Source organism: Nothobranchius furzeri, chromosome 1, assembly GCF_043380555.1.
Source record: "Nothobranchius furzeri strain GRZ-AD chromosome 1, NfurGRZ-RIMD1, whole genome shotgun sequence".
NCBI classification, from domain to species: Eukaryota; Metazoa; Chordata; class Actinopteri; order Cyprinodontiformes; family Nothobranchiidae; genus Nothobranchius; species Nothobranchius furzeri.
Window position 1 is genome coordinate 55859444 of NC_091741.1, and position 24402 is coordinate 55883845.

General features: G+C 41.4%; 1 protein-coding gene and 1 long non-coding RNA gene across 6 annotated transcripts in view; one reads left to right on the plus strand and one right to left on the minus strand.

Moving 5' to 3' along the window:
* LOC107383678 (kinesin-like protein KIF21A) overlaps window positions 1–17414 on the minus strand; it is a 54806-nt gene extending 37392 nt beyond the window's left edge. For 3 of the 4 annotated variants that reach the window (XM_015956442.3, XM_015956433.3, XM_015956430.3), the window contains exon 1: window positions 17033–17414. In XM_015956442.3, the coding sequence (XP_015811928.3) occupies window positions 17033–17076 (44 nt within the window). In that variant the 5' untranslated portion in view covers window positions 17077–17414. The remainder of the gene's footprint in view (window positions 1–17032) is intronic. The other variant, XM_015956452.3, reaches the window with a different exon arrangement.
* On the plus strand, window positions 9891–11548 carry LOC139068780 (uncharacterized). 2 transcript variants are annotated; one of them, XR_011520054.1, is made up of 6 exons: window positions 9891–10028; window positions 10555–10647; window positions 10780–10943; window positions 11017–11080; window positions 11155–11225; window positions 11321–11548. It is a non-coding gene; the product is annotated as an uncharacterized lncRNA (long non-coding RNA). The 2 variants fall into 2 exon arrangements; XR_011520053.1 differs by lacking the exon at window positions 9891–10028 and having other exon boundaries at window positions 10508–10647.
* Window positions 17415–24402: the final 6988 nt, after the last annotated feature.

The following is a 24402-nucleotide window of genomic DNA, read 5'->3' on the forward strand; positions in this document are numbered from 1 at the left end:
ACAGTGAAAAATAATACATTAATGGTCAACACTTCATTTTTTTTATTTAACACAAGTAAAAATTATTAATGAGAAAAAAATCAGTCAATTGATGGACTTGATTTTGAAACAGTTTAATCATTTTATAATGCCATAGCTTAAGATGCCTAAAAAAACATCATCTGCATAAAACAGAGATGAGATCCTGACCAGACACCCTTCACCCTGAGATCTTATCCACCAGCACCGCAAATTAGCTGTTCAGACTGAATTTAGACGTAGACACGTACACACACACACACACATGCGCACACACACACACACACACACACACACACACACACACACACACACACACACACACATTGGTCTGGCAGACGTTATGACTGTCATTGACATCCTTTCATTTTAGTGACTGGATCGTGCCTAGCCCTAACAGTCTACTCCTACCCTACCTAAAACTTAATTCACACCATCCCTCTAAAACGAACGAGTAGAGCTCTGTTGCATTGAACTAAAGTGAGAACCAGCAAAATGTCCTCGCTTTGGTACTAATGTCAGTCTGCAGGTAAAAAGCCTGTCATTGGTCCTTACTTTGATGTATAGACGAGAACACACACACACACACACATATACACACACACACACACATACACACACACAATGGTTAACAGAACATTTTTAATCAGAAGAAGCTAAATAAATTTAAATACAGAAATCCACTTTGTCAACTCAACGATCATTGAATGATTTATATGTATTACAGTACATATATTTATTTATTACATATTAGGGCTGCAACAACGAATCGAAACATTCGATGAAAATCGATTACTAAAAGCGTTGGCAGCGAATTGCGTCATCGATTTGTTGTGTTGCACAACTCTTCCAAAAGCCCCCTCCCCTCCCGCCCGCCGTTGCGCGCAGACCGGAGAGCCGGCAGGTGTTTGGAAGAGGAACATGGCAGAAGCAGCGAGACCCAAAAAAAAGTAAAAACTTCTAAAGTTTGGGAGCATTTTCAGTTAAATCAGGCGAAGAAATTCGTTACCTGCAACGTTTGTAGGTCAGACTTAGCATGGCACGGGAGTACTACGGTGATGATGCAGCATCTTAAACGCAAGCATGTCAGAATCATCAGCGAGGAGGGAGAGAGCTCGGTGTCTGGGTAAGTTAAAAACTTGTCAAAAGTGATTCACCCAAGCCCCGGACTATTACACAGGCTAGACATGCCCTAAGCTTGAAAAAAAAAAGTCTATAAAATCGTAAGCGCGACGCTGTTGGATGGGCGGGGGGGGACTTGCGCTGCTGCGAACCAGTTCCGCCGTCACATTCCCGCAGAAACTGGTTGATCACACCGGGGCCAGACTACTAGCATGTGGTTTTACAACCACAATGTCCTCAGAAGCGAAAACGCTTTTAAAAGGGAGGGAGGAGTCCTAACTGTTGTGTTGTGTGAGAGTGCAGTTATATACTGGTTAATATATTTTTGGGTTCAGTTGCTTACATGTGGCCTAATGTGAGTCTATTTGGGATCATTGGAATGATCAGCAGCATTTCTTGATGTGACTTTATGGCAGTTGCCCAGGGCATCATCGCAAGAAGGATGGCATTCATTTACTTTTGTTTTATTTGGTATTTTTTCAGTCATTTTTGGAAATAGTGATTAATTTTGATTAATTCACAGCCTATGTTTAATTACATTTAAAAATTAGTTGTTTGGCATCCCCAGTTATAATAAATGTCAACAGATGAGATCAAACAAAACAGATGAGAATTGCCCTTAAGCTGTTTAACTTGGACCAAGCATTTTAGGTCACAGATAGGTGTAGCTTAGGGTCTCTGTCTATACACCTTATAAGACAATTTAGGTGATGGCATGTTGTTTTTCTGCTATTGAACTGTTTTTTAATAATATTGTGTTTAGTGAAGGACGGAGAGAAATAACGTTTCCCTAGCAGTTTTTAAAAATGTCCCTATGTAATCCGATTAATCGATTAATCGTGTCGAGACCCCATCCGATTCATCGATTAGCCAAATAATCGTTTGTTGCAGCCCTATTACATATATTTATTACACTACAGCCAAAGCTCAGTTGTTGCCAAGATCTTCATTAATTTGTTTATCTGAGCGTTAACATGACTCGATTCACCAAACTAATGCAGCAGAGAGGAGAGAAAGAGATTTAAACCAATCGAGAGATTTGTCTGTGTCCTTAAGGAGAAATGCTTTTAGACACACCAACTGGAATTACCTCACTAGTCACTCGTTCACTATAGTGCACTACTGCTTAATTTTCTTCTGAATTGTTGAGGTCTGCATGGCGATGCATCCAAAGACTACATCACTCCACTTCTAATTGCTTAAAAATTAAGAAATCTAAAATAATAAAATGTATGAAAGATGAAAAAAGTTATTTCAGCTTTTTATACGTTCTATTTGTGAGGAAGAAACTAAAACAAAGAAAGAAGTCAGCTTGTTGCTACTCTGCTGCTGATGTCATCCTTCCTGAATCACATCCGATCAAAGTGCTCGCTGATGTCACTCCTATCAGCCAATCGATTCACCTCCCGAGATGCGGCCAATCTTCAGTGTGCATCATCATCATTACATTTCAACTCTGACTTGTGTTTCTGGATCTAATTATAGCTTCTGTGAGTTCAGAAACCAGGTCCAGATGAGTGAACTCATCAGAAACAAACATCTGAGCCCAGGAGGCAGAAATGTGAGAACAGGGCTCACATTTTCTGTAAAAAACAAAATCACCACCTGACAACAACACGACATATTTTTAGATGCTGAATGACTTTGAGGCAAAGCAGCATGAAATTAGAATATGGTTATTTCTTTGTCAGTAAAAAGTCTCACAGTTTGTGTGATAAATTATGTTTCCAAAAGAGATGAGGTCTACTCCAAGATACTGGAGAGGAGGGTCTGGTCGATAGTTGAACCTCAGATAGAGAAGCAGCAATGGGGTTTTCGTCCAACTCTTTACCCTTGCTAGGGTGATGGAGGGGTCTTGGGAGCTTCCCCAACCAATCAACATCTGTTTTGTGGGTTTGGAGAAGGCTTATGACCGTGTCCCCAGAGGCACCGTGTGGAGGGCACTCCAGGAGTATGGGGTGGATGGTCTTTTGCTAAGGGCCATTTAGTCCCTGTACCAGAGGAGTGTGAGTTTGATCTGCATAGCCGGCAGTAAGTCTGACCTGTTCCCAGTGAGGGTTGGACTCCGCCAGGGCTGCCCTTTGTCACCAGTCCCGTTCATAACGTTTATGGACAGGATTTCTAGGTGCAGCTGTGGTGTTGAGGGTGTGGAGTTTGGTGGCAGAAGAATCTCATCTCTGCTTTTTGTGGATGATGTGGTTCTCATAGCTTGATCGGGCTCTGACCTACAGCTCTTGCTGGGGAGGTTCACAGCCGAGTGTGAAGCTGCTGGGATGAGGATCAGCACCTCCAAGTCTGAGACCATGGTTCTCGACCGGAAAAGGGTGGCTTGCCAACTCCGGGTCGGGAGAGAGGTCCTGCCTCAAGTGGAGGAGTTCAAGTATCTCGGGTTCTTGTTCACGAGTGAGGGAAGGAGGGATCGGGAGATCGACAGGCGGATTGGTTCGGCGTCTACAGTGATGCGGACGCTGAGCCAATCTGTTGTGGTGAAGAAGGAGCTGAGCCAGAAAGCCAGGCTCTCGATTTACCGGTCCTTCTACCGCCCAGTCCTCATCTATGGTCATGAGCTTGAGGTAATGATCGAAAGAACGAGATCGCGGATACAAGCGGCCAAAATGAGTTTTCACCACGGGGTGGCTGGGCTCAGCCTTAGGGATAGGGTGAGGAGCTTGGACATTCAGGGGAGACTTGGAGTAGAGCTGGTGCTCCTCCATATTGAAAGGAGTCAGTTGAGGTGGTTTGGGTATCTTGTCAGGATGCCTCCTGGACGCCTCCCCAGGGAGGTTTTTGCAGGCATGTTCTGCCAGCAGGAGGCCCCCGGTCAACGCAGGACATGTTGGAGAAAGTACATCTCTGAACTGGCCCAGGAACGCCTTGGGGTGCTGCCGGAGGAGCTAGTGGAGGTGGCTGGGGAGAGGACAGTCTGGAACTCCTTAGTTGGGAGGCTGCCCCCGCGACCCGGCCCCGGATAGGCAAGAAGACGAGAAGAGATGTTTACAACCTATCGTCCTCTCTGTTGGGAACATAACGAGTTCAGTTCACAGGCTGATGATAGTCTGCAGGACAAAAACACACTGCTACCAGCATTATTTCTGCTGTGTTTGATGGGCAAAGTGGAGATTCAAATGGGACGAATCCAACAAGCGAGTCAGAGGTAAAACAAACTTTGATTGTACACGTGGTCCTTGTGTTGGATCAAGGTTGAATTATGTTCACAATATAACCGAACCAAGACCACCTCCCACAGTACACAGTACATCGCAGTACAGTTCTTATGCTCCACAGTCACAGCGTTAATGCCTGCAAAAACAATATGAACCACAGAGGGAAAGTGGACAAGGTTTCGATTTAAACAGACTAAACACAGCTGGTGTGAAAATGCCTATAGTTTGATCAGCAGGCACACTACCTAGCAAACCAAAGAGAGGAAGTAAGCTGAAGAAATACAGCTAGCACAAATCAGAATAAGCAGACGGAAACAGAAATTGTCTCGTGGGCGGATGTGGAGTGATGAAGAGGTGCAGGAGTGTACTGGTATATTCAGAGGACTTGGCACGGCAGCTGTTTGTTTTCATTGTAAACAAGCTAGCTAAGACAGATAGATTTCTGTTTTCAATCAATGAGCTTGGTTTCCTTTGGCTGATACTTTCTTCCTCCATGATCTGTGCTTGTTTTGGGCAACGCTGCCTCAAACGAGCTGCTGTTACCAAGTGAGCCAAACCAGACAAAAGTGTCAAACCAAGTCCCCCAAACATTTTTTGCGTGAAAGCAGGCTGAGAGGGTGGATTACTAACGTGTTTGTGAGGTAAGAATGAGCAGCACATGTTGACATAAGAATTTTAAAACAACATATGCCTACAGAGGACACGTCCATGACATTCTTTAAATCCCTAAAGCTAAAACAAGTTCCTTAGGCCAGAGTTTCCAAACCACCAGCATGCTGACCAGCACTAGATCACTAGTTTGGCCTGTCATCCACACCAATGAAGATATACGGCACCAATAGCATGGCTCGGTTGGAAACCAACGACTAGACCATTCAGTTGATCCTCCACTCATTACGCGCTTGTGCATTCTGCAATGTCAAAGGAGAAACAGCCGGCTGCTACCACTTCAACTTTAGAACAAATTACCAAAGTCCCAAAAAGAAAAAAACACCATTTGAAGTCATGGACGACAAAAGATGTAAATGACTAAAACGACAACTGGTGTTTAGCGCGCCCTCGTTGACTGTGACAATGCGTGTTCTGGTATCAAGTGGACGATTTGCTATTGCAGCTTTAATGGAGAGTGAAGAAGAGGTTTTAACTCGTGTTTGAAGATCCTGAGTTGGTATAAAATGTATTAGACATAAAAACAAAAATAGTTTTATTCTCAAAGATTTGCTTGATTTTTCTAGCATGTTATCTAATTTTAAGCTGTAAAATTAAAAAACAGCTCTTTTGTATGTAATAGCAGGTTTACACAGCTGATTTATCTGGACCAGAGTGAAAATATTTCTAAAATTTGCTGTTTCATTGAATGCTGCGTTCCTTTGGTGTTGACAAAGAAAACATTTAGACTATTTACCACGGCGACTCATCAACCTGACCTCAACTATCTCTCACCTAATGTATCCTCTGTAATCTCCAACCTTGGAGTAAAAATGGACCAGGCTCTGAAGATGGATGCCCAGGTCAATAACACAGTTAAATCATGTTTTTACCAACTAAGACACATCTCGAACCTAAAGCACATCCTGAGTGTCCATCTTCTGAAATCCGTGGTCCACACTTTCATCACCTCAAGGCTGGATTGCTCCAACTCCTGCTTATATGGCATCAGTAAAGCAGCTCTTTCTAGACTTCAGCTGGTCCAGAATTCAGCAGCTAGGTTGCTGACTGGAGCTGACAGAAGACAACACATTTCTCCAATTCTGAAATCTCTCCACTGGTTGCCCGTGCAGTTCAGGATAAATTTCAAAATTATGCTTCTGATTTACAAATCCTTGAACCATCAAGCTCCTCCATATCTGTGTGAACTTGTCCATTTCTACAACCCGCCGCGTGCTCTCAGGTCTGAAGATAAGCTCCTTCTAGCTGTTCCAAATGCACGTTTAAAAAGCCGTGGAGAAAGGGCTTTCTCTGTCTGTGCACCGAAGCTGTGGAACGCATTACCACTGCTAGTGAGGCAAGCACCAACAGCTAGCATTTTTAAATCACGCCTGAAAACTCACAACTTCAACCTAGCTTATACCACATAATTATGAACATCACTTACATCTGCACTGTTTAAAAATGGATTCCACAAATATCAACTTCCGTATTATTGAGGTTCTTTTTTAAAATGTTTTTCTAATTTTTTATTCTCCCTGTGTCTTATTGATTTTTAGCTGTTAGCTTTTGGGAATTTTGTTGTATTTCCTTTTTATCTTTTATCTGTGTTCGACATGTTTGTATAACACCGGTTTAATTAACTAACATTTTTAGTGTACAGCGCCTTGTTTGGTTGTAATGCCTTGTTGAATGTGCTTTATAAATAAAATTGGATTGGATTGGATATTTAGCAGAATCGAAATTTTTAAAGTCTGCATGATGAATTTGGCCTGAATCGAGTGTGCAAATCCCAGAGACTTTGGAACGACGCAAGGTTGACGGATCCAAAAGGTCCTAAAGGAAAAACACTATAAAGACAGAATTAATGTTGCTGACTCAGAACTTTAGTTTCCACCACTGCAGCCATTTGTGTTGCGGCTGACCACTATCATCTCACAGGACTTAACAGAATATTTTCAGTGGATCACTAATCTGAATGCTTCCTGGGTCAAAGGTCACTCAGTAGGCACAAGGGGCCGGCACAAGCCACAAAGGACATTTGAGTACATGATTTCACTCACTCACTCACTCACTCACTCACTCACTCACTCACTCACTCACTCACTCACTCACTCACTCACTCACACCAAGCACTGAAGACTGCAGCCGGGCGTACACTGTGCGACTTTTTCACTCGTAGCACTCAGCTTCAGCTCAAACTGTACGACTTCCTCGCAGGGCAGATGTCACGAGTCATGCGCTCACACTGCACGACCCAGTTCTCGGATGCGATCTGACTGCTCACACTGTACGTTTGGTAGCAACACGTCGGCCCTAAAAATATGCTAAAAATAGCAGCTTTTTACTCAACACGTCAGACTTTTTTGTCTTGTTTTGCCTGTTGTCCTTCGGGAGTGCTGCAGGACACACAGGGATTTATGGGGGTTGGATGAGGAAAACGAAATAAAGAAAGTAAATCTGTGTTTTGTGATCAGTTTAATTTGACATGAACACGACAAACACACTTTCTTGACAATTTTTGGGAGTAAAAAAACATGTAGAAACAAAAACGAACAACGTGTGTTATTAGGGAAATAGCGGGCGAGCGGTGTTGATGAAGGATTGCGCATGCGCCGTGAGCGGTTCTGATACATTTTGGGTCGCAGCTGCTCGCAGCGCTGCTTCAACAGTGCGATACCCTCACTACGAGCGAAATATTAAACACGCCAGAAGTCTGTGCGAGCTCACGATTGCTGATCGGCAGCTGGTCACGTGGTGTTAATCGCCTCTCGTAACCCCCTGTACACTACACGACGCTCGGCGCAAAACTCGCCCCGATCTCGTGGATTCTCGCACGAGTGGAAAATCGGCACAAAAAAGTGAAAAGGTCGCACATTGTACACCCGGCTTTACAGGGAATACTCTTTCAAAATGATTATAGATAGCAGCATAGTGATTGATAGCAAGGCCCGTTCAGAGTCAACATGAGCAGAAACACAGTTTCAACTAAAGCTTTGCTCCATAATACTCCACTAATTAAGTACTGGCTGGATGGGAGTTAAGACTGTCCCAGCTCGCTTTGCTTTTTACCTCACTTGAGTTGTTTCATAAATATTAATAATGAAAATGCCTGGAAGGACACATGGTTCATGCATGTGTGCACAAAACATATGAGCACAGGCAGCTTTTGTGTCAGGGCAGCAGGCAAACAGGCTTTTGACTGTAAACATAATCCAGAAAGGTCAAAGGGGCAGGGCTTATTAGGTCTGCACACTGTTTGTATTTATTACAGGAGCCAGATCATGCCATTTTAAATCTTTGAGAGCAAAGGTAGACTAAATGTATAATAAAATATTACCAGTGGCACTATTGAGATGTTATTTTATCTTAAATATAAGTTATTTTCGTCATCCTGAATTGATACCCTGAAATGAAACTGTTTCAGTGAAGCTCCGCCCATGCCAGCTCCAACAATACACGCCTGCAACAGCGTCTTAGGCAACTCAATGAATGCATTAGTGGTCTAGTGGATAGATCTGCTTTTCATCTTGTTTTGTCATGTCCTGCTGCCGGTTTGACTCCCGATGTTGGCAATAACTTTATTAGCAAGCTGAAGCAAATCTTTTATTTATATATATATATTTTGTTTTATTGACTATTTTCTGCAAATTATTTTGTGTCTCTAAAGATCTTTGAATTTGGTCATTTCCAAGCAGCATAGTGGATTTCCTCTGCTTACCTCACATGGACCCACACTGGTCAAATAACCTTGGAAAGTAAAAAGACAGATTAGTCCTTAAACAGTTTACCGATAAAGGGTTGAAAACATAATACTTGCAAGTGTAGCTAAAAAATAAATAAGTTACTGCTGAAACGGGGAGTCAAACCGGTGAAAAAACAGCATGCTAAGTAGTGACTCTAACCACTAGACTACCAAGTCTGTTACGAAACAAAAGCAGCCTAACACACATATCCTGCTGACCATTACCTGTGTCTGTAGGCAGGATGCATGTTTGTTGTGGCAGTGTTTTGTCCTCAAAGCAGTCATCTGTTAGCCTAGTGAACTAGACCAAATTCTTGCTTTGCAAAGCAAAAATTTAAATTTAAATACATTTATTTAGTCTGGCTTGCCAGGCTAGTCATCTGTGACAGGGAGGTCACATTCTTAACTGCAGCATCAACTTCAACATCACTTCACACACATTTAACTGTGATATTGTGTTGATGTTAATTGAAAAAGAAGCTTGAGATATTTTTAGTACCGACTGTTTGCTTTAATTTACTGTTAGCATTGTTAGCTCAATGTTAAAGAGCAAGTAACGTCTAAATTAACTTTTTTTTGCTGATGAACTGTATAAATGAGTGTCTAATAGTGTTTTAAATGTGTGTATTCATTATTTTAGCATTTTGGTGCATTTTCTTAAAAAATTAAAAATTCTGCCTAAATACCACAGTATAGCTCCACCTTCAGCTTAAAACATAGAATTTGACTCATTTTGAATAAATTTTAGCCAATGGCTAAAGAGTAAGATACTACGTAATCCAGTAGAGTACTACGTAGCAGCTCTGTGTCAACGTTATAAAAGCATCGGGAGTCTCGGCCACGCCTTGTGGCGAGTTGGGAGTTGGATTTGCATGAGAGTGTAGGAGGCTAGCCGTAGTTCAGCATTAGCATATAGCATTAGCATACCCTAGTCTTTAGCATAGCTTTTAGTGTTATACATACTTATTTAGTGTTAGCTTGGCTGTTGGATATTGTAGTTTAGTTACTGTTTGGCTGTTAGTGTAATTAGGAAAGTAGTTCGGGTTTAGTGCTCCATATCGTGTTAGCATGGTGAGATTGTGTAGTGTAGTATGGTTGCGGAGCTCTGTCGGGTTGCACTCCTTTCCGCTGGACTTAGAAATTAGGCGCCAGTGGTTGCGTGTCTGGAAAAGATTCAGCTCCCGCCTGGTGCTGTAGTTTGCAACCAGCATTTTACCCGCGATTCTGCACGTCTCCGTTCCAAGAGGGAGGCTGTGCCCACCGTGGCTCTTCCGCGATTTAGATGCAGCCCACCGACTCTGCTCCCCCACCATGACGGGCTACAGTCTGAGGTGAGTAAGCTAAATAAACGTTTTAACATCTTCTAAAGACAATTTCCTACCTAAATGCAAAGTTTGAGAGACGTGGTTCACTCCATTTAGCTAATATCAGTCTGCACTGCCTTCGGGCTATTTTGTCAAGTTCCCAAAATGTGGAACGGGATGTAAGGTTAGAATCAGCGGCGAATCGGAACATATCTCGAAGCCCTGGCCGACAAAACGGTCCACATGACTGTCAGGCTCAGAGAAAATTCGGGTTGTTTTTGTGTCAGTCGGTAATTCAGCAACAGTGACTCTAAACTGACGCAGCACTAGTTGACAGACAGCGTTACAGCGTGAAATCTAGCACAGCGTGACCCGGTTCCGTGAGGAATTCTGTTCAAGAGGTCGCATTTCAGGGTCTCCACATCATATGTGACTGACTTTTACTTTATAATAACATCACACACTAGGAATGTTATAAAGCGCCTATATGGGACAGTTTCTTTTGTATTTTATCTGACTTTATAAACATCAATGTGCTTCTATTTTTTTTCAGGCTAAATCTACCCAAGACACTGGCTGTCAGACTGATTTAGTAATCTGCAAGAATGCACTTGTCCAGGCTGACGTGGTGTTACCCGTAGCAAAGGTGAATTATTTTTAATAATCTTCTATGTAAACATTTTATTACCTTCTAGTTTTAATTTGTTTTACAGATTGTTACAAGTGATTTTATGCTCTTTTAAACATTTATAAATGTGCTGCTTCTTTGTTTTTATAGAGCTCACAGCCTCAGTGTCTTGTGACACAGGGACCATGACAGAAATTCATCTTCCAGAAGGTCCCAGAGCATCCACACCTCCTGAAAAGACCACGGTGTGAGGTGTCTGCTGTTGATTCCAGCTTCCACCTCAGTGACAGTGCAAGCTCAGTGAACTGTTCAAGGTAAAAAAAATTAAAACATTTCTGAATTTTTAAGATATTAACAATTAAATAAGTATGTGATTACATCATGAAGGAGGCTACTGATTCTGGCCCTGTGACACTTGGTGGTCACCACCAGGTGTGAGCTGATTCACCAGGTAAATAACTTTTAAATTAAATATTTTGTTTTTGCTATCAAAAGTAAATTAACTAATAACCTGCATTACTGCAGGACACTCAGCAAAATATGGACTCTACACCATGAGGCAGGCACACGTTAATAACTCTATAAGAGCACATAAGGTAAGCAACACCACATATTATTTTTATTACTGTACACTGTCCTGGATTTGTTTTCTTTCTGCATGATTTGTTTTCTTTCTGCATCTCATCATTAGCCTGGCTGATCACCTGATAACTCCTGTCATCTGGTTATGACAGCATGAGGATGTCCTCACACACCTGTAACCTATCAGCTCATCTGGCAGAATAGAGAGAGAAGAGACAACACCACACCTCCTGTTCCTGGAAAGCCTTCAGCCATCCTTCGATGACTGAGAACCTCCATCAGCTCTGTCTCCTGTCTGCCTACAATTATTATAATAAATATTGTGTTTGACAAGTTTTTTGTGCTGCCAAATATCTCATTTTGATTCCAGTTTTGATATTTTAATGGATATTTATAAATTACATTAATTGAATTATCACATTGTCGCATGTTTAACTAGCTCTATTGTGATGAACTAAACTAGCACCTCACTGTTAAAAGCTCGTTTTAATTTCAAGCATGTTTTAAGTATTTATGGACATGAACAAAAACAGGAAATATATAAATTGAGATTTATTTAATTAATATAACAAATAAGGGGGAAAGAGTCATTGAAAGGCACATTCTTCTGGAAGTTCCTGATCCCGACGACATCAGCAGGAGACCAGCTGCAGACACCAGAGGATCACCTGCAACCAAGAGCAGCTAGTATCAGTAAATAAATAATGAAATCAGGGCAGTTTTAATGGGCTGAACACATTACAGAATAATTTTCTCATGGTATATTTTCATAACTTTATGCAGCAGACTAGCTTGAGCCCAGATCTCCTGGAGAGCTGCTATCCAGCACGTTTCAGTGGATTTTCCTGCTTTAACAGGTTAGATAAGCTGTTAAGCAGCTCAGCTGTTTGTTGCTGATTAAAACCAGGTGTGTTGATGCAGATAAATCTCTAAAACATGCTGAATACTAGCTTTTTAGGGCCATGGAGACAAACCCTGCAGCTAATCCAATGCTATGGCTAACGGCTACTTACGTTCAGAGATGGGTCTGTTGGGTCGGTTCCAGTAATTTCAGGCAACTCACAAGCTCAAAACAATAAGGCTCATGTCCGCTTGTCTCCTCCAAATAGACTTGGTCCCTTTCTTCTCGAGTGTCTGGGTAAGGAGGGGGAGAAACGTCCTCCACTTCTAATGACTGCTCAGAGTGAAGGGAGCTAGCTTCGTCTAGTTAGCCGTCTCTTCGTCACTGCCACGGCTCCGCCCTCTCGGTCCTCCAGGCAACGCCTACTAATGTTGCAGTTTTCAAAATTGATACGTGGGTGGGGTAAGACTCTGAGGCACACTTGACATGCACTTTAACCTCTAGCCTTCTTTACCCGCCAAAGTAAAATAAAAAGATACCGTGGCTTCTTAAGGGTAAAACAAACAACTTCTGGGTCGGTCCTATTTACTGGCTTCAGTTCTTAATCATCAGTGGACTCAGTTGTCTCCTTTAAAAAGCAGCAAAAACTCACTTGTTCAAGCTGCTTTGGTGTGACCTTTCTACTTATTCCGCCTTTCCTGCGATCCACTGATTTACCCCTTTCCTGTTCTTTTTCTCTCCCTTTCCTTACATTATTGTTTTTTAATCACAATTTAATTATGTTGTGTTAAGCAAACATAACCGTGTGAGTCATAGCAAATTGGACACAGGATGATGACAGAGATGCAAACATACAGAGATTTTCAGAAGAATATGAACATCACTCAGAAAAGGCTGACTGTGCAAACTTTCCACAGCAGTGAATAAACATCTGAAACACGATCACCCTGGAGCTGTGAAGCAGCATCGCTGCTTTTGAATGTGCAATATTAGCATGAATAATTACTGGCGAGTGTTTTTATTGACAGACTTCTTATTTTTAAGATTAGTGTCCCCCCCCCCCCCCACACACACACACACACACCCTACAGTGTAAATTTTACAGTCCTGCAATCAGACACTTGAAACAACCAGCTGTGATGCATCTAATTAAAAAGGAAGAGTTATCAGTTACATCAAGAGCGGGTATGAGACCCAGATGCTTGCTACTAGCTACCTTTGACTGCAGGCTGTGAATTATTAAAACTGCACTTCAGGCATATTGATGAGCTGAGAGATGACTCTGCTGACTCCCTCAGGAAAAGGTCAACCTCCCCTACACACACACACACACACACACACACACACACACACACACACACACACACACACACACACACACACACACACACACACACACACACACACACACACACACACACACACACACACACACACACACACACACACACACACACACACACACACACACACACACACACACACTTGTTTCACCACTGTAGACCTGTAAAGATGGTGGATTAGCAGCTTGCTAAAGACCGTATGAGACTGCAGGTTGGGGCAGGTAGCTGAAGTTGGCTGAAGCTGACACTCTGTTGTGTCTCTGATGCTGTGAAGATCAGGTTCACCACAACCATTAAGCTTCATTGTAATGAGAATGTTGCCACGGCGATGCATGGAGGTGAAAACACCCAGCTGAAGCTGCGGTCTCTAGCTCAGAGGCATAAAGTGATAGGTGGGGTGTAACCTGTGACTACCATTCATCACTGAAGATCAACGACACCATCCTCAATTTAAATTTGACACGTTGTCTTAAGGTTCCACTTCTGTCAGCAGAAGGCTTAGAAAGATTACGGAACACATCTGGTCGTATTTACTTTGCAACAGATCATTTCTTAATGCTATATTAACCTGAAACGATGTTCTGGTCTTAGTCTCATTTCAGTTTTGCTGTTAGAAAAACACGTGAATAATAAAATTACTTATAGTAACAATGGATTAGATGAGTGATTTGAACTGTCTACTGTGTGAAAATACAGTAAAACACAAATGATACCCTCACCCAGTTCAACACCAAGAAACTAGAAACTAGAAAACCAAATATTTTCTTACAACAAATATGAGATATTTTTTTATGTCTCATATCTACAAAGTTAAAAAGTAACCTTCTTCACAAAAAGAGCAGTAACTGGCCTGTATTTGTATGGCGCCTTCTTAGGGTTCTACAACCCCCCAAGGTGCTTTACAACACTATCAGTCATTCACCCATTCACACGCTGGAGGGGATGAGCTACGATGTAGCCACAGCTGCTCTGGGGAGCACTGACAGAGGTGAGGCCTGATGAACACAGGCACCACTGGTCCCTCCGACAACCACCAGCAGGAAAGGCAGGTTAAGTGTCTTGCCCAAGGACACAACAGCAGAATTCTCTGATTGGAGCCGGGATCAAACCTGCGACCTTGTGATTACTGGACCACCCGCTCTACCTCCTGAGCTACTGTTGTCCCAAATACTTTTTCTTTTCATCAAAGATTGAACGTTAATTTAAAATAACTAATTCTTGAAGCTCCTTGAGTACTTTCATGTTACCAGTTCAGAGCCGTGTCTTGAACGTAACTGAAAAGGTAACTCAAAATTGAAAAGGTACTTCAGATTATTTTTTCAAGTGCTTTGATTTGCCCCCCCCCCCCCCCCCCCCAAAATAACAATTTAAGATGATTCATCCACTTTTACTACTGCTGATGGTTCAAAAACATCTGAAACGTAATGAGAGCCTAAAACAGACGATGGTGCAGGAGGGTGTGATGGGAGATGCTGAGTGAGCTCACAGGGATAGGTCAGAGCGACATAAAATAGATTTCACTGAGTGAGTGTGTGTGTGTGTGTGTGTGTGCCAGTGACAAAGCATTTTCAGGCTCTACAGCTGAGCTCTGAAGAACAGATGTACACTGAGCCAACATTTAACCACATAAAGATTCACAATAACGGTTACTGTGCATTATGTAAAAACAGTTAGTTTAAATACCGTAACCACATTCCACATTGAAGCAGAAGACCACATCAGGTGTCTCTCCCGACAGCCAAGAACATGAAACCGAGGCTACGACTAACACAGGACCAGCAGAGACTGGAAAATGTTTGCTGTTCTGGTATTTCAGTTGCAGCATTCAGATGGTTGGATCAGAATTTGGAAACAACATGAAAGCGTGGATCCATCCTGCCTGTATCAATGGTTCAAGATGCTGCTGGTGGTGTAATTATATTTAGATGTTCTGGACCCCATAGTTCCACCTAAGCCAGGTTTAACCCTCCCACTGTCTTTATGGGTGACCCCGCGCAGAAAGTTGACCATTGAGCAGGATTGATGGTTTATCCCTTGAGGTCCATGTGGCAGGGGTGAGGTGGTGCTCACACCTCACTCCTGCCACATGGACCCAAGGGATAAACCATCAACCCTGCTCAATGGTCAACTTTCCGTGCGGGGTCACACCCACTAGGACGGTGGGAGGATTAAACACCACAGCCTACCTGAGTATTGTCGCTAACCATGTCCGTCCCTTTATGACCACACAGACCCATCTTCTGATGGCTACTTCCAGCATCAAGTCACAAAGCTCAGATCATCTCGAACTGGTTTCTAGAGTATGACCATGAGTTCATTGGACGCCAGTCACCAGATCTCAGTCCAGCCCAGAACCTCTGAGATGTGGTGGAACAGCACATAGTGTAAATGTGGGGAACCCTAGTCCTCGAGGGTCACTATCCTGCATGTTTCAGTTGTTTCCCTGCTCCAACACTCTTGATTCACCCCTTTTCAGCAGCTCTTCAGGCTCTGCAGAAGCCCTATAGTGACCTGCTGATTAAAACCAGGTGTGTTAAAGCAGGTTTCCCTGTGGTTTCCCTGTTTTAACACACCTGGTTAAAACATACACATACCAGGGTTCCCCACTCCTGATATAGTGGATGTGCAGCAACTGTGTGATGGCAGATTGACCACTCATGTCAACGAAAAGCAGATCTTCTGAGGAGCGTCTTCAACACCTTGTTGAATCGAACATGAAGGAATTACCCACAGCAAGAAAACGGCAATTACATTTTTACTTTTTGCAGATGTTACGCATCTGTGATGAAGTTCATAAAACGATGTAAACAATAAAAAAGAACAATATTAAAATGAATGTAAAACTTTCATGAAGTAATCATTAAGTTTTTCTTCAAATATCTCCATACATTTAAAGTTTTTAAACCTGAGAATTAGTTACATTTAATCCAACATCTGAATTAGGATTTAGTTTTAGACCGTTTTCTCTGACAAAACCAGGTTGCTTATTATAGATTATTTATTATCTACAAAGGAAAGAGGCAGGCTTGTAAACTGAGTCGCTGAAGTAAACAGAGTTCTGGGTCAAAGTCTGAATGCACAATAGGAAGCCGGGCAGTGGAGGAGAAACATGAGGCCAGCAGCTTTTGTCCTCTCTCTCTTCCACTCAGCTCCAATGACGTTTCAGCTGTTTACCACAAACACTTATTTACTAACATCAGCTCACCTAACCCTACTCCTATCTACATCTAGTCTTCTCGTTTTCTTCCTCTCCTTTTGTTGCTGCTGGGTTTGCAGGTGACAAGCGTGTTCTGGCCTCAGGAACAAGGGTCACATCTCAGCACACACAAACCCCACAGATATGCTAAAGACAAAAGGAAGGAAGGGATCCAGTCTGAATCATTTAGAGATTGTTTTGGTCCTCCACTGGTCCAGTATCCTGTTCTGACTACAGGAGAGCCTCCAGCACCTCATTCATAAATATGCTTTAAATAGAACGGAAGGGGATTCAAAATAAAAGCACATTTATGAAAATACACTAATGTCTTATTTCCGGCTAAATCAGGTTGGACTGTTCTAGTCTGTGTGTGTGTTTATAATGATGCTGAAGCAGAGCAGGTGTGACAGCATCATATAAGAGGGTCCTCCTCATCCTTACCTCAGAGCCACCCGCACAGAGCTCTCATCCGGTCCGCTGCTCATGGTGTCAGCGAAACCTTAGTCCCGATTAAAAATAGCTCGATTTCTCCTTTCGCTCTTTCTTTATCCTCTTGCTGCAGCGCGGCGCGGCGCGGTCCCCTCCCCCTCCTCTGAAGGCTCTCACTAAGCGCTTCTATTCAGCAGCGTCACCACCACCACCACCGCTGCCGCCGCTCACAAGAACACCAGTTGTTCCCGGAGGAGAGAGCCAGCCGCTAAATACCAGCAAGCTCGTTTTCCATAGTCCGAGGGAATGAGGCTCACAAGCCGGCGGTGGTCACCTCTCCAGCGGCATCGTCTCAGCCTCCAGCTTGAGTGGTGCGAGTGGGGTGGGAGGAGCCAGTCAGCAGCAGCTGAGCGTGATTGACGCTTTACGTAAACAGGCTCCTCCTACTGAGCTGTCCCAATCCTGACAAGAGAAAACTACTATCTAAATAATAATAATTTTAATAAAATTATTACTAATATTATTATTATCAGTAGTAGTAGTAGTATACACTGTTCCTATTCCCATTTGCTTTTGTTTGTGTATAAATTTGGCGAGATACATTTCTAGGCCCGTGTGTGTGTCTGTATTTTCTGTATTAATAAACACCCATCTAGACATCTTGACCAGGGAAAGGACAACAAAGGCCACTTAAAGTGAGTGTGTATTTTTCCTGGCAATAGGGGGCAGTACATAAATTGTTGCAAGCAAGCAGTATTTTTGTGTTAGAGTAAGATTTTACCAATGGATGATCATTAGGGTCAAAAAGCCCTGGGGAGAGGAAAATTTAGCAAAACATCAAGCACATCAGACTCCCTTTCATCACTGGTAACAAGCGAGGAGGTAAATGTGTAAAACAACAACATTTAAGAATGATGAAAGTTTAGTAACCATTTGTTACAAATCAGTAAATGCAGTTTGCCCTCATGGGCTCCTGTAGAAAGAAACAAGACAACCAAAAGGGCGTCGCCTGGAGACTTTATGGGCAAAGCCCTCTATGCGTTCTGTTCCGTGGCGAAATCAAAACTTCCGTTGTTTTGTTTGGCTGTGTCAGGTTGGAGGGAATTAAGGTTATTTATGCGGTTCTGAGTTTAAAAAGTGGTAGATATGATGTTTCACAAGGTGCTGCTAGAGTTATGTGAAATCTTACTTGTGATTTTACTATATAAAACATAATAATAATCAACTTCTCCTTCATGTTTGCTCGGAGGTATACGGAGCATCCTGTCCGCTCATTGGTCAGTGAATGAAACCTCAGATGATTGGTCCTCGTCCAAGCGACAGCGATGAAAAGTTGAAAATGTTTCAACTTTCTGGGATCGCATCGCTGGGTCGCCTGTGCACGACACGTGCACGAGCGCAAAATTTCACACGCACGTTTTTCACGTTTCGCTTGGTAGGAGGGAGACCCGCGATTATCGCCTTGTCGCGCATGTCTCATTGAAAATGAATGGAGGAGAGGCGATGTCGCCTCCCGTGTGTCGAGCCCATTATATGTTACAAATCCACCAATATTTTTCAACAACTGGGCACCATTTTGTTTTTTTCAACAACAGTTTGATGGATTTTTCCAAAAATAATGGTAAAAACTACACATTGTCTCTTTAAGCTATATTTTCACGTAAAGTGCTGGTTTCACAGGTTTTTAGACAGGACCACCATGAAATAAGTTTTTATGCAGACAGTAGATTCAAAACTAAGAAAACAATGTCCAACATTCATGTCAATTTAAACATCATTTCAGGTGATGTATTTATATTTTGTAGCAGTCCGTGACAAATATTATGCATTTATTTATTCATAAATGCATTGTTAGCTAGAAAGACACTAACCAATATTTTAGTGTAAAAAAGATTTATCCTAACCCTAACCTTTTATTACATTGGTATTCGTGAAAAACACCATCAAATATAATTAGATTCAATATATCATCATGAGAAAGAAATAGAAATAGCTAATAGGACTGTGCTGGTGTGTCATTTAGATATTTATGTCGTCAGATGTAATGTACAACACATGAGTAACACTGACCTCCACTGGTTCAATCATAAAACTACACTTAAGGAATACAACTGATGTAATTCGTTCAATGGCCAGCAGGTGGCTATACAAAACCTTCCTGCTCATTTTAGCAGGAAAAAGCACAAAAATGGACACAATTATGTAACCAATGAATTTCCCTTAATCATAAACTAAGTATAGAACCATTAATATAAAACAACAACATTTCTAAATGGTGTCCTTCAGGGACATAATTAACATTTATAGGTCAAATTATTTTTATCAACTATATTATTTAGGCTGATACATTATCAAAGAGCACATATAGTTTTGGGACGTCTTCATGAGACCCTTTTAAGCTTTGCAGCTGATATGTTTTAATTCTAAATGAGTGTGTGCTGGTTCTCCCACAACACACTCCTTCCAAAAGAAATTAACGGTGAAGTTGGCAAGCCCAGGAGCAAAGAGCAGCTTGAACATCAATGAGGCATATCCCCAGCTTCGCCGGTCTTTGGTGGAAAATAGATTCTGTTTGGAAACTCGGAGCTTTGTAACATAAAATAATAATCAAATCAAATCAAAGCTTTATTTATAAAGCGCCTTCCGCAACCCTGTCAGGAAGCCCAAGACGCTGAACAATAATAATATGAATAATAAAGGGAAACACAAAAACTAATCATCATGGTAACAGAGACTTAGTTTCTGATCTGCCTAACAGGTACATTTCTTCACCGTTTCATAATTTCTTGGAACATCTTAAATAAATGCTTGATTGACACAGATTTATAAAGTACAAACGCAACGATCATCGTCTAATTCAATCAGCACTCAGAACTGAGAAGTTAAGATGTTTATTTAAACGTAATTGTTGGATCTTTAACACATAGCTATAGCTTACTGATACTTATCAAGAGTATAAATCTGTGGGGAAGCAAGTTTTATCCTCTGAACATCAGAGAACATAAAGTTAATGAACACTGAGACAAAATGTTTGCTTCAGAAAAAGTTACAAAAACAAAATGGTACCCAAACACCCTCCCAGAGGAACTCCTCTCAACCATCCAAGAACAGTGTGGTTATAAACGCCATTTCCAGCATCATGGAAGCTAAAGTCAAGTGGCTCAAAGGACACGGCATACATATTTTTCATAATGTTCAGGAAACTTCACATACCTTAATCACAGTTTGACATTTGTAAAAGGCAAGTGAAAAAACCCCACTAAATCTAACAAACTAACCTAATGATTACACAAAAATACAAAAGCATAGAAGAAGCAAACTTTTTGTCCAACCAATATCTCTCAATTTTGGAATTTTCAGCCACATCTGTATATTCTGAACACCATACTGATTATTTTGTCCCTGCAGGAAGTGTAAAAAGTGAACACCCGTAGTGTTTGGTCTAGCATGTTTGTTTCTATTTAAACAATAGCTGTTCTCTATCGCATGGAAGGTGGTGGTAATGTATGATAACCCACCTATAAGTGCATAAATGACTTGAGCTTAAAAGAAGTATGACCAGTAGAAGTTGAACTAAACATATGTTGTCATTAGGCACTCATGCATTCATTTTAGAGAAAAACTGCAAAAAACTATGTGGAGAAAGAAATACAGCAGGACTCTTTCTCCAAGTTTTTTTATTAACAAGAAAATACATCTTCACTTTTCAACATAAAGTGACGTTAGCATGTGGGTTTTGAACAGACATGATTTATGTTGCTTTGTGCAACTCTCACAATGATGTTAAAACATACAGAATAACCTATGAGATCATAAGAAAAGAGGAAAGAACATCACAAGCATTCAAAACGTGTTAAAAACTAACCCTGCATTGAGTCCTTGTGACCAGTGGGGGCAGCAGAAACAATCACAGCACTGACTAAAGCTCAGAGTTCTGCAACAAGACCACTCACAACTCAGACCTGCAGCATATTTAAAGTGACAAGAGTTCCATCTAATCAGGAGCATTTCAGTAAAAAGTCACTCCGTCATTTCTTCTACCATCCTGTCAAATTAAGATCATGGTTTTAAAAAAAAAGTTATCGTCGGTTTTAGCTGACCTGTGCTGTTCTCTTTATCTGGCTAGACTTTGTGTCATTCAGCGGCTTGTGTTTCCTCCTGTCAACAAAATCTGAGCAGAAAGCATCACTTGATTCAGGCCAGAGACGCTCATCCATAGTGGTGTTAAAAACAGCTTTACGAGCTGGTTTCACGAGTGTATCGTAAAGCTTACGGCTTTTGCATAACAAATAAAAAGGTATTATTATCTTCTTAAGAGTCCAGATCATGTTACACAAACATGATGGGGCATCCAAGGTGCAGTTTTAAGATTTAAGCAACTATTTTTATTCTTTATGTTTCTTTTAGTTCTGATGACAGCAGGTGTGCATCACTGATCTCAGGTGGGGACGTGTTCATAAAAGCTAAGCTTACAAAAAGCCTAAAATGCAGATGCAAATGATATCTATGTTTAAATCTGAAATTATTTGGGTATTTCTTTGATGATTCTCACAATCCGGTGTGCGGTCTAAAAAGCAGCAGCGAATTTGTTTACATTCTGCTAAAAGATGATCTGATTGTCTCATTTTTACACTTACTTACCATTTGAAGCTGAATAATTTGGGATTATCACACCGCACAGTTTAAGCTTTAGTTGTGTGTGTTTGGACACATTCATAAGAGGTAAGAAATGTAAGGTTTAGATCATAAAAATGTACTAATTATTAGTCAGTTTGTGGAAATGAATAAAACTACATATTAGACTGACATGCTCAGGTACAATCATAGGAACTCCTGGTTTGTTTGAGTTTTAGGGTAAAAACAAAACCATCACTGGCCCTCATGAGGGGAACAGTGGGGGTGTTCACAGCTTCTAAACACCTGGAGCAGAGTAAAGATTTACCTGCTCTTGTGAGTTTAACAGCTTCAGATCTACATCACCGTGGAAAAGTTTTTACCTTACAGATTTCTTCTGGTTTACTACTTCACACCCAAATGTTTCAGATAACCTGAGTAAACACACGATGCAGATTTTAAACGATGATTTCATTTTTCAAGTCAACCAAGCAAAATGAAAGAGTAACAGTTAGTATAGTTATAGTTAGTTCAGTGTCACCAGCCACACCGTGCTCTGATTACCTGTAGAGTTAAGGCTAAAGGAGCTCAAAAGACAACACTTCACACTCCCTTCTATAAGACAAGAGGCATCATGGCGTCTGTGGGAGAACGAAAACACAAACTGACAATAATTTTAAAGAATTTTTAAAAAATTGACGGTTATGACAGACAAGATCATTCGGAAAAATATTCTGTGGACTGAAGAGACAAAAACTGAAGTTTCTTCAAGGTTCTCCATCTGATGTAAGAATAACATACATCAGAATAGGGCTATACAATATGGCCTAAAATCAATACCAAGATATATTGAGGATTTCACCTCGATAACGATAGATGATGACTACAGGTATGCGCAGAAACAAAAGTTGTCCACTAGATGGGGCTGTCACATGTAGTAAGTAGTCACATTTTTATGTGACTCAAGGTGGTGCAGCTTCCTAAAGGGACATGAACGTTGCCAACCTACACACATTTTTTTATTTTTTATTATAACACTTATTGACGTGGGAGCAATTATCACGATAAGCGTCAGTGATATCGATAATGATAAATTTCCGATTTATTGCCCAGCTCTACATCAGATGGATATCAGATGGACATCATAGCAACTATTGAACATAGAGGTGGTAGTGTGATGGTCGGGGGCTGCTTTGCTGCATCAGGACCACTAGCTGCTCTTCAGCAGAACATCCCGAATGCGAATGTCTGACCTAAAATGGCCGTCTGTGGTGGAAAAACCTCCCATGTGTCTGAATTAAAACAATTATGCAAATAATGTGGCTCTTTCCTCCCAGCAGAGGTTCATCAACACAGCCCAAAAGATCACCAGATGCTTTCTGATCCATTTTAGACTCATCCCACCCAGCTCAGCACCTATTGGACTTTCAGGTAAGGGGAAGCCAACAACTGAGTCAACAGAGCTGTAAACGACAAAATGTTGCTCAGTATTACCTCCTAATAGGATCCTTCTGTTAAAGAGCAATACAACTCACTGTGAACATTATTCTACCACAGAATGCTCCTAAATGGCTTGTATGCTGATGTAACTGCTGATCATGTTGATGTGATGCATCTTTAGTTTTATTAAATGCTGTATAACAATGATAATCACCAAATATTTTAATAAATAAAATCATCATTTTCTGTTTACTCAGACCACCTTTGATTCGTTTCCTGATCTGAAACATTTAAGTGACAAAGAGCAGAAAGAGAAATCTGTAGGAGGGTAAAGACTTGACCAAAGCACTGATAACTCCAGACATGCAAGTAGTGGTTATTGTGGTTCAAGCATCCCAGAGGCAGGAAACCCCAACTCTATCTATGAAGAAGATTGAATTACAGCTTTTCTATGTAAATCACTGTGCATGCCTGATAAGGAGAGCTGTCATTCATTATAAAACAGCGCTGATACATGATTATCAGGAATGCAACGTGCGAGTAAACACACACTTTATAATTAAATTACGATGACGTCTTTAAAGCCTTCAGGCCTTATTATGCACTTAAACAAAGCAGACATGTGCTTTGTGTCAACACAGGACCGAACACCAACAGCTGGCTGATGTGTGTGTGTGTGTGTGTGTGTGTGTGTGTGTGTGTGTGTGTGTGTGTGTGTGTGTGTGTGTGTGAGACAGTTTCATTGTCTGAGTGACTACCTGCTCCACTGAGAGGCAGCTCACAGAGGACCCCCTCAGCTTATTGTGTTTGTTCAATAAACCAGAAAGATGCGGTTCAGCAGCTCAGCCCGAATCGCTAATGGCTCTAATAATAGTCCGAGCCTGGGTCGGTGGTCCGATCAACGCTGAGGTGGAGGTAAGAAAGACGATTGTTGTAATTTCAGAATCAGTATCTCGATCATTACGACTTCATTTGACAATCAAACAAATGAAGAAAACTAGTTAGTTTGTTTGTTTTTGAACCAGATACCAGATACAGACTCTTTAGGATCAAACCCACATTAATGAATTTAAACTCCATAGTTATTAAAAACAAGTCGGCTGCCTCCAAGCATGGTTACCGTAATACAACAAGTTGGTGCGCACATAAAAACTGAATATAAAAGTACCAGAAACAAGCCATTTCTGTATTTTTTTTTCTGGTATCAGATTTAAAAACAAACATCCAGTCACTTGTTTTTTCATTTAGAGAAAAAAACGATGGCCTGATTTTTCAGATTATGAAAACTCACTCAGACTTGAGCGTGGCTCGGTTTAGGAGGTAATACT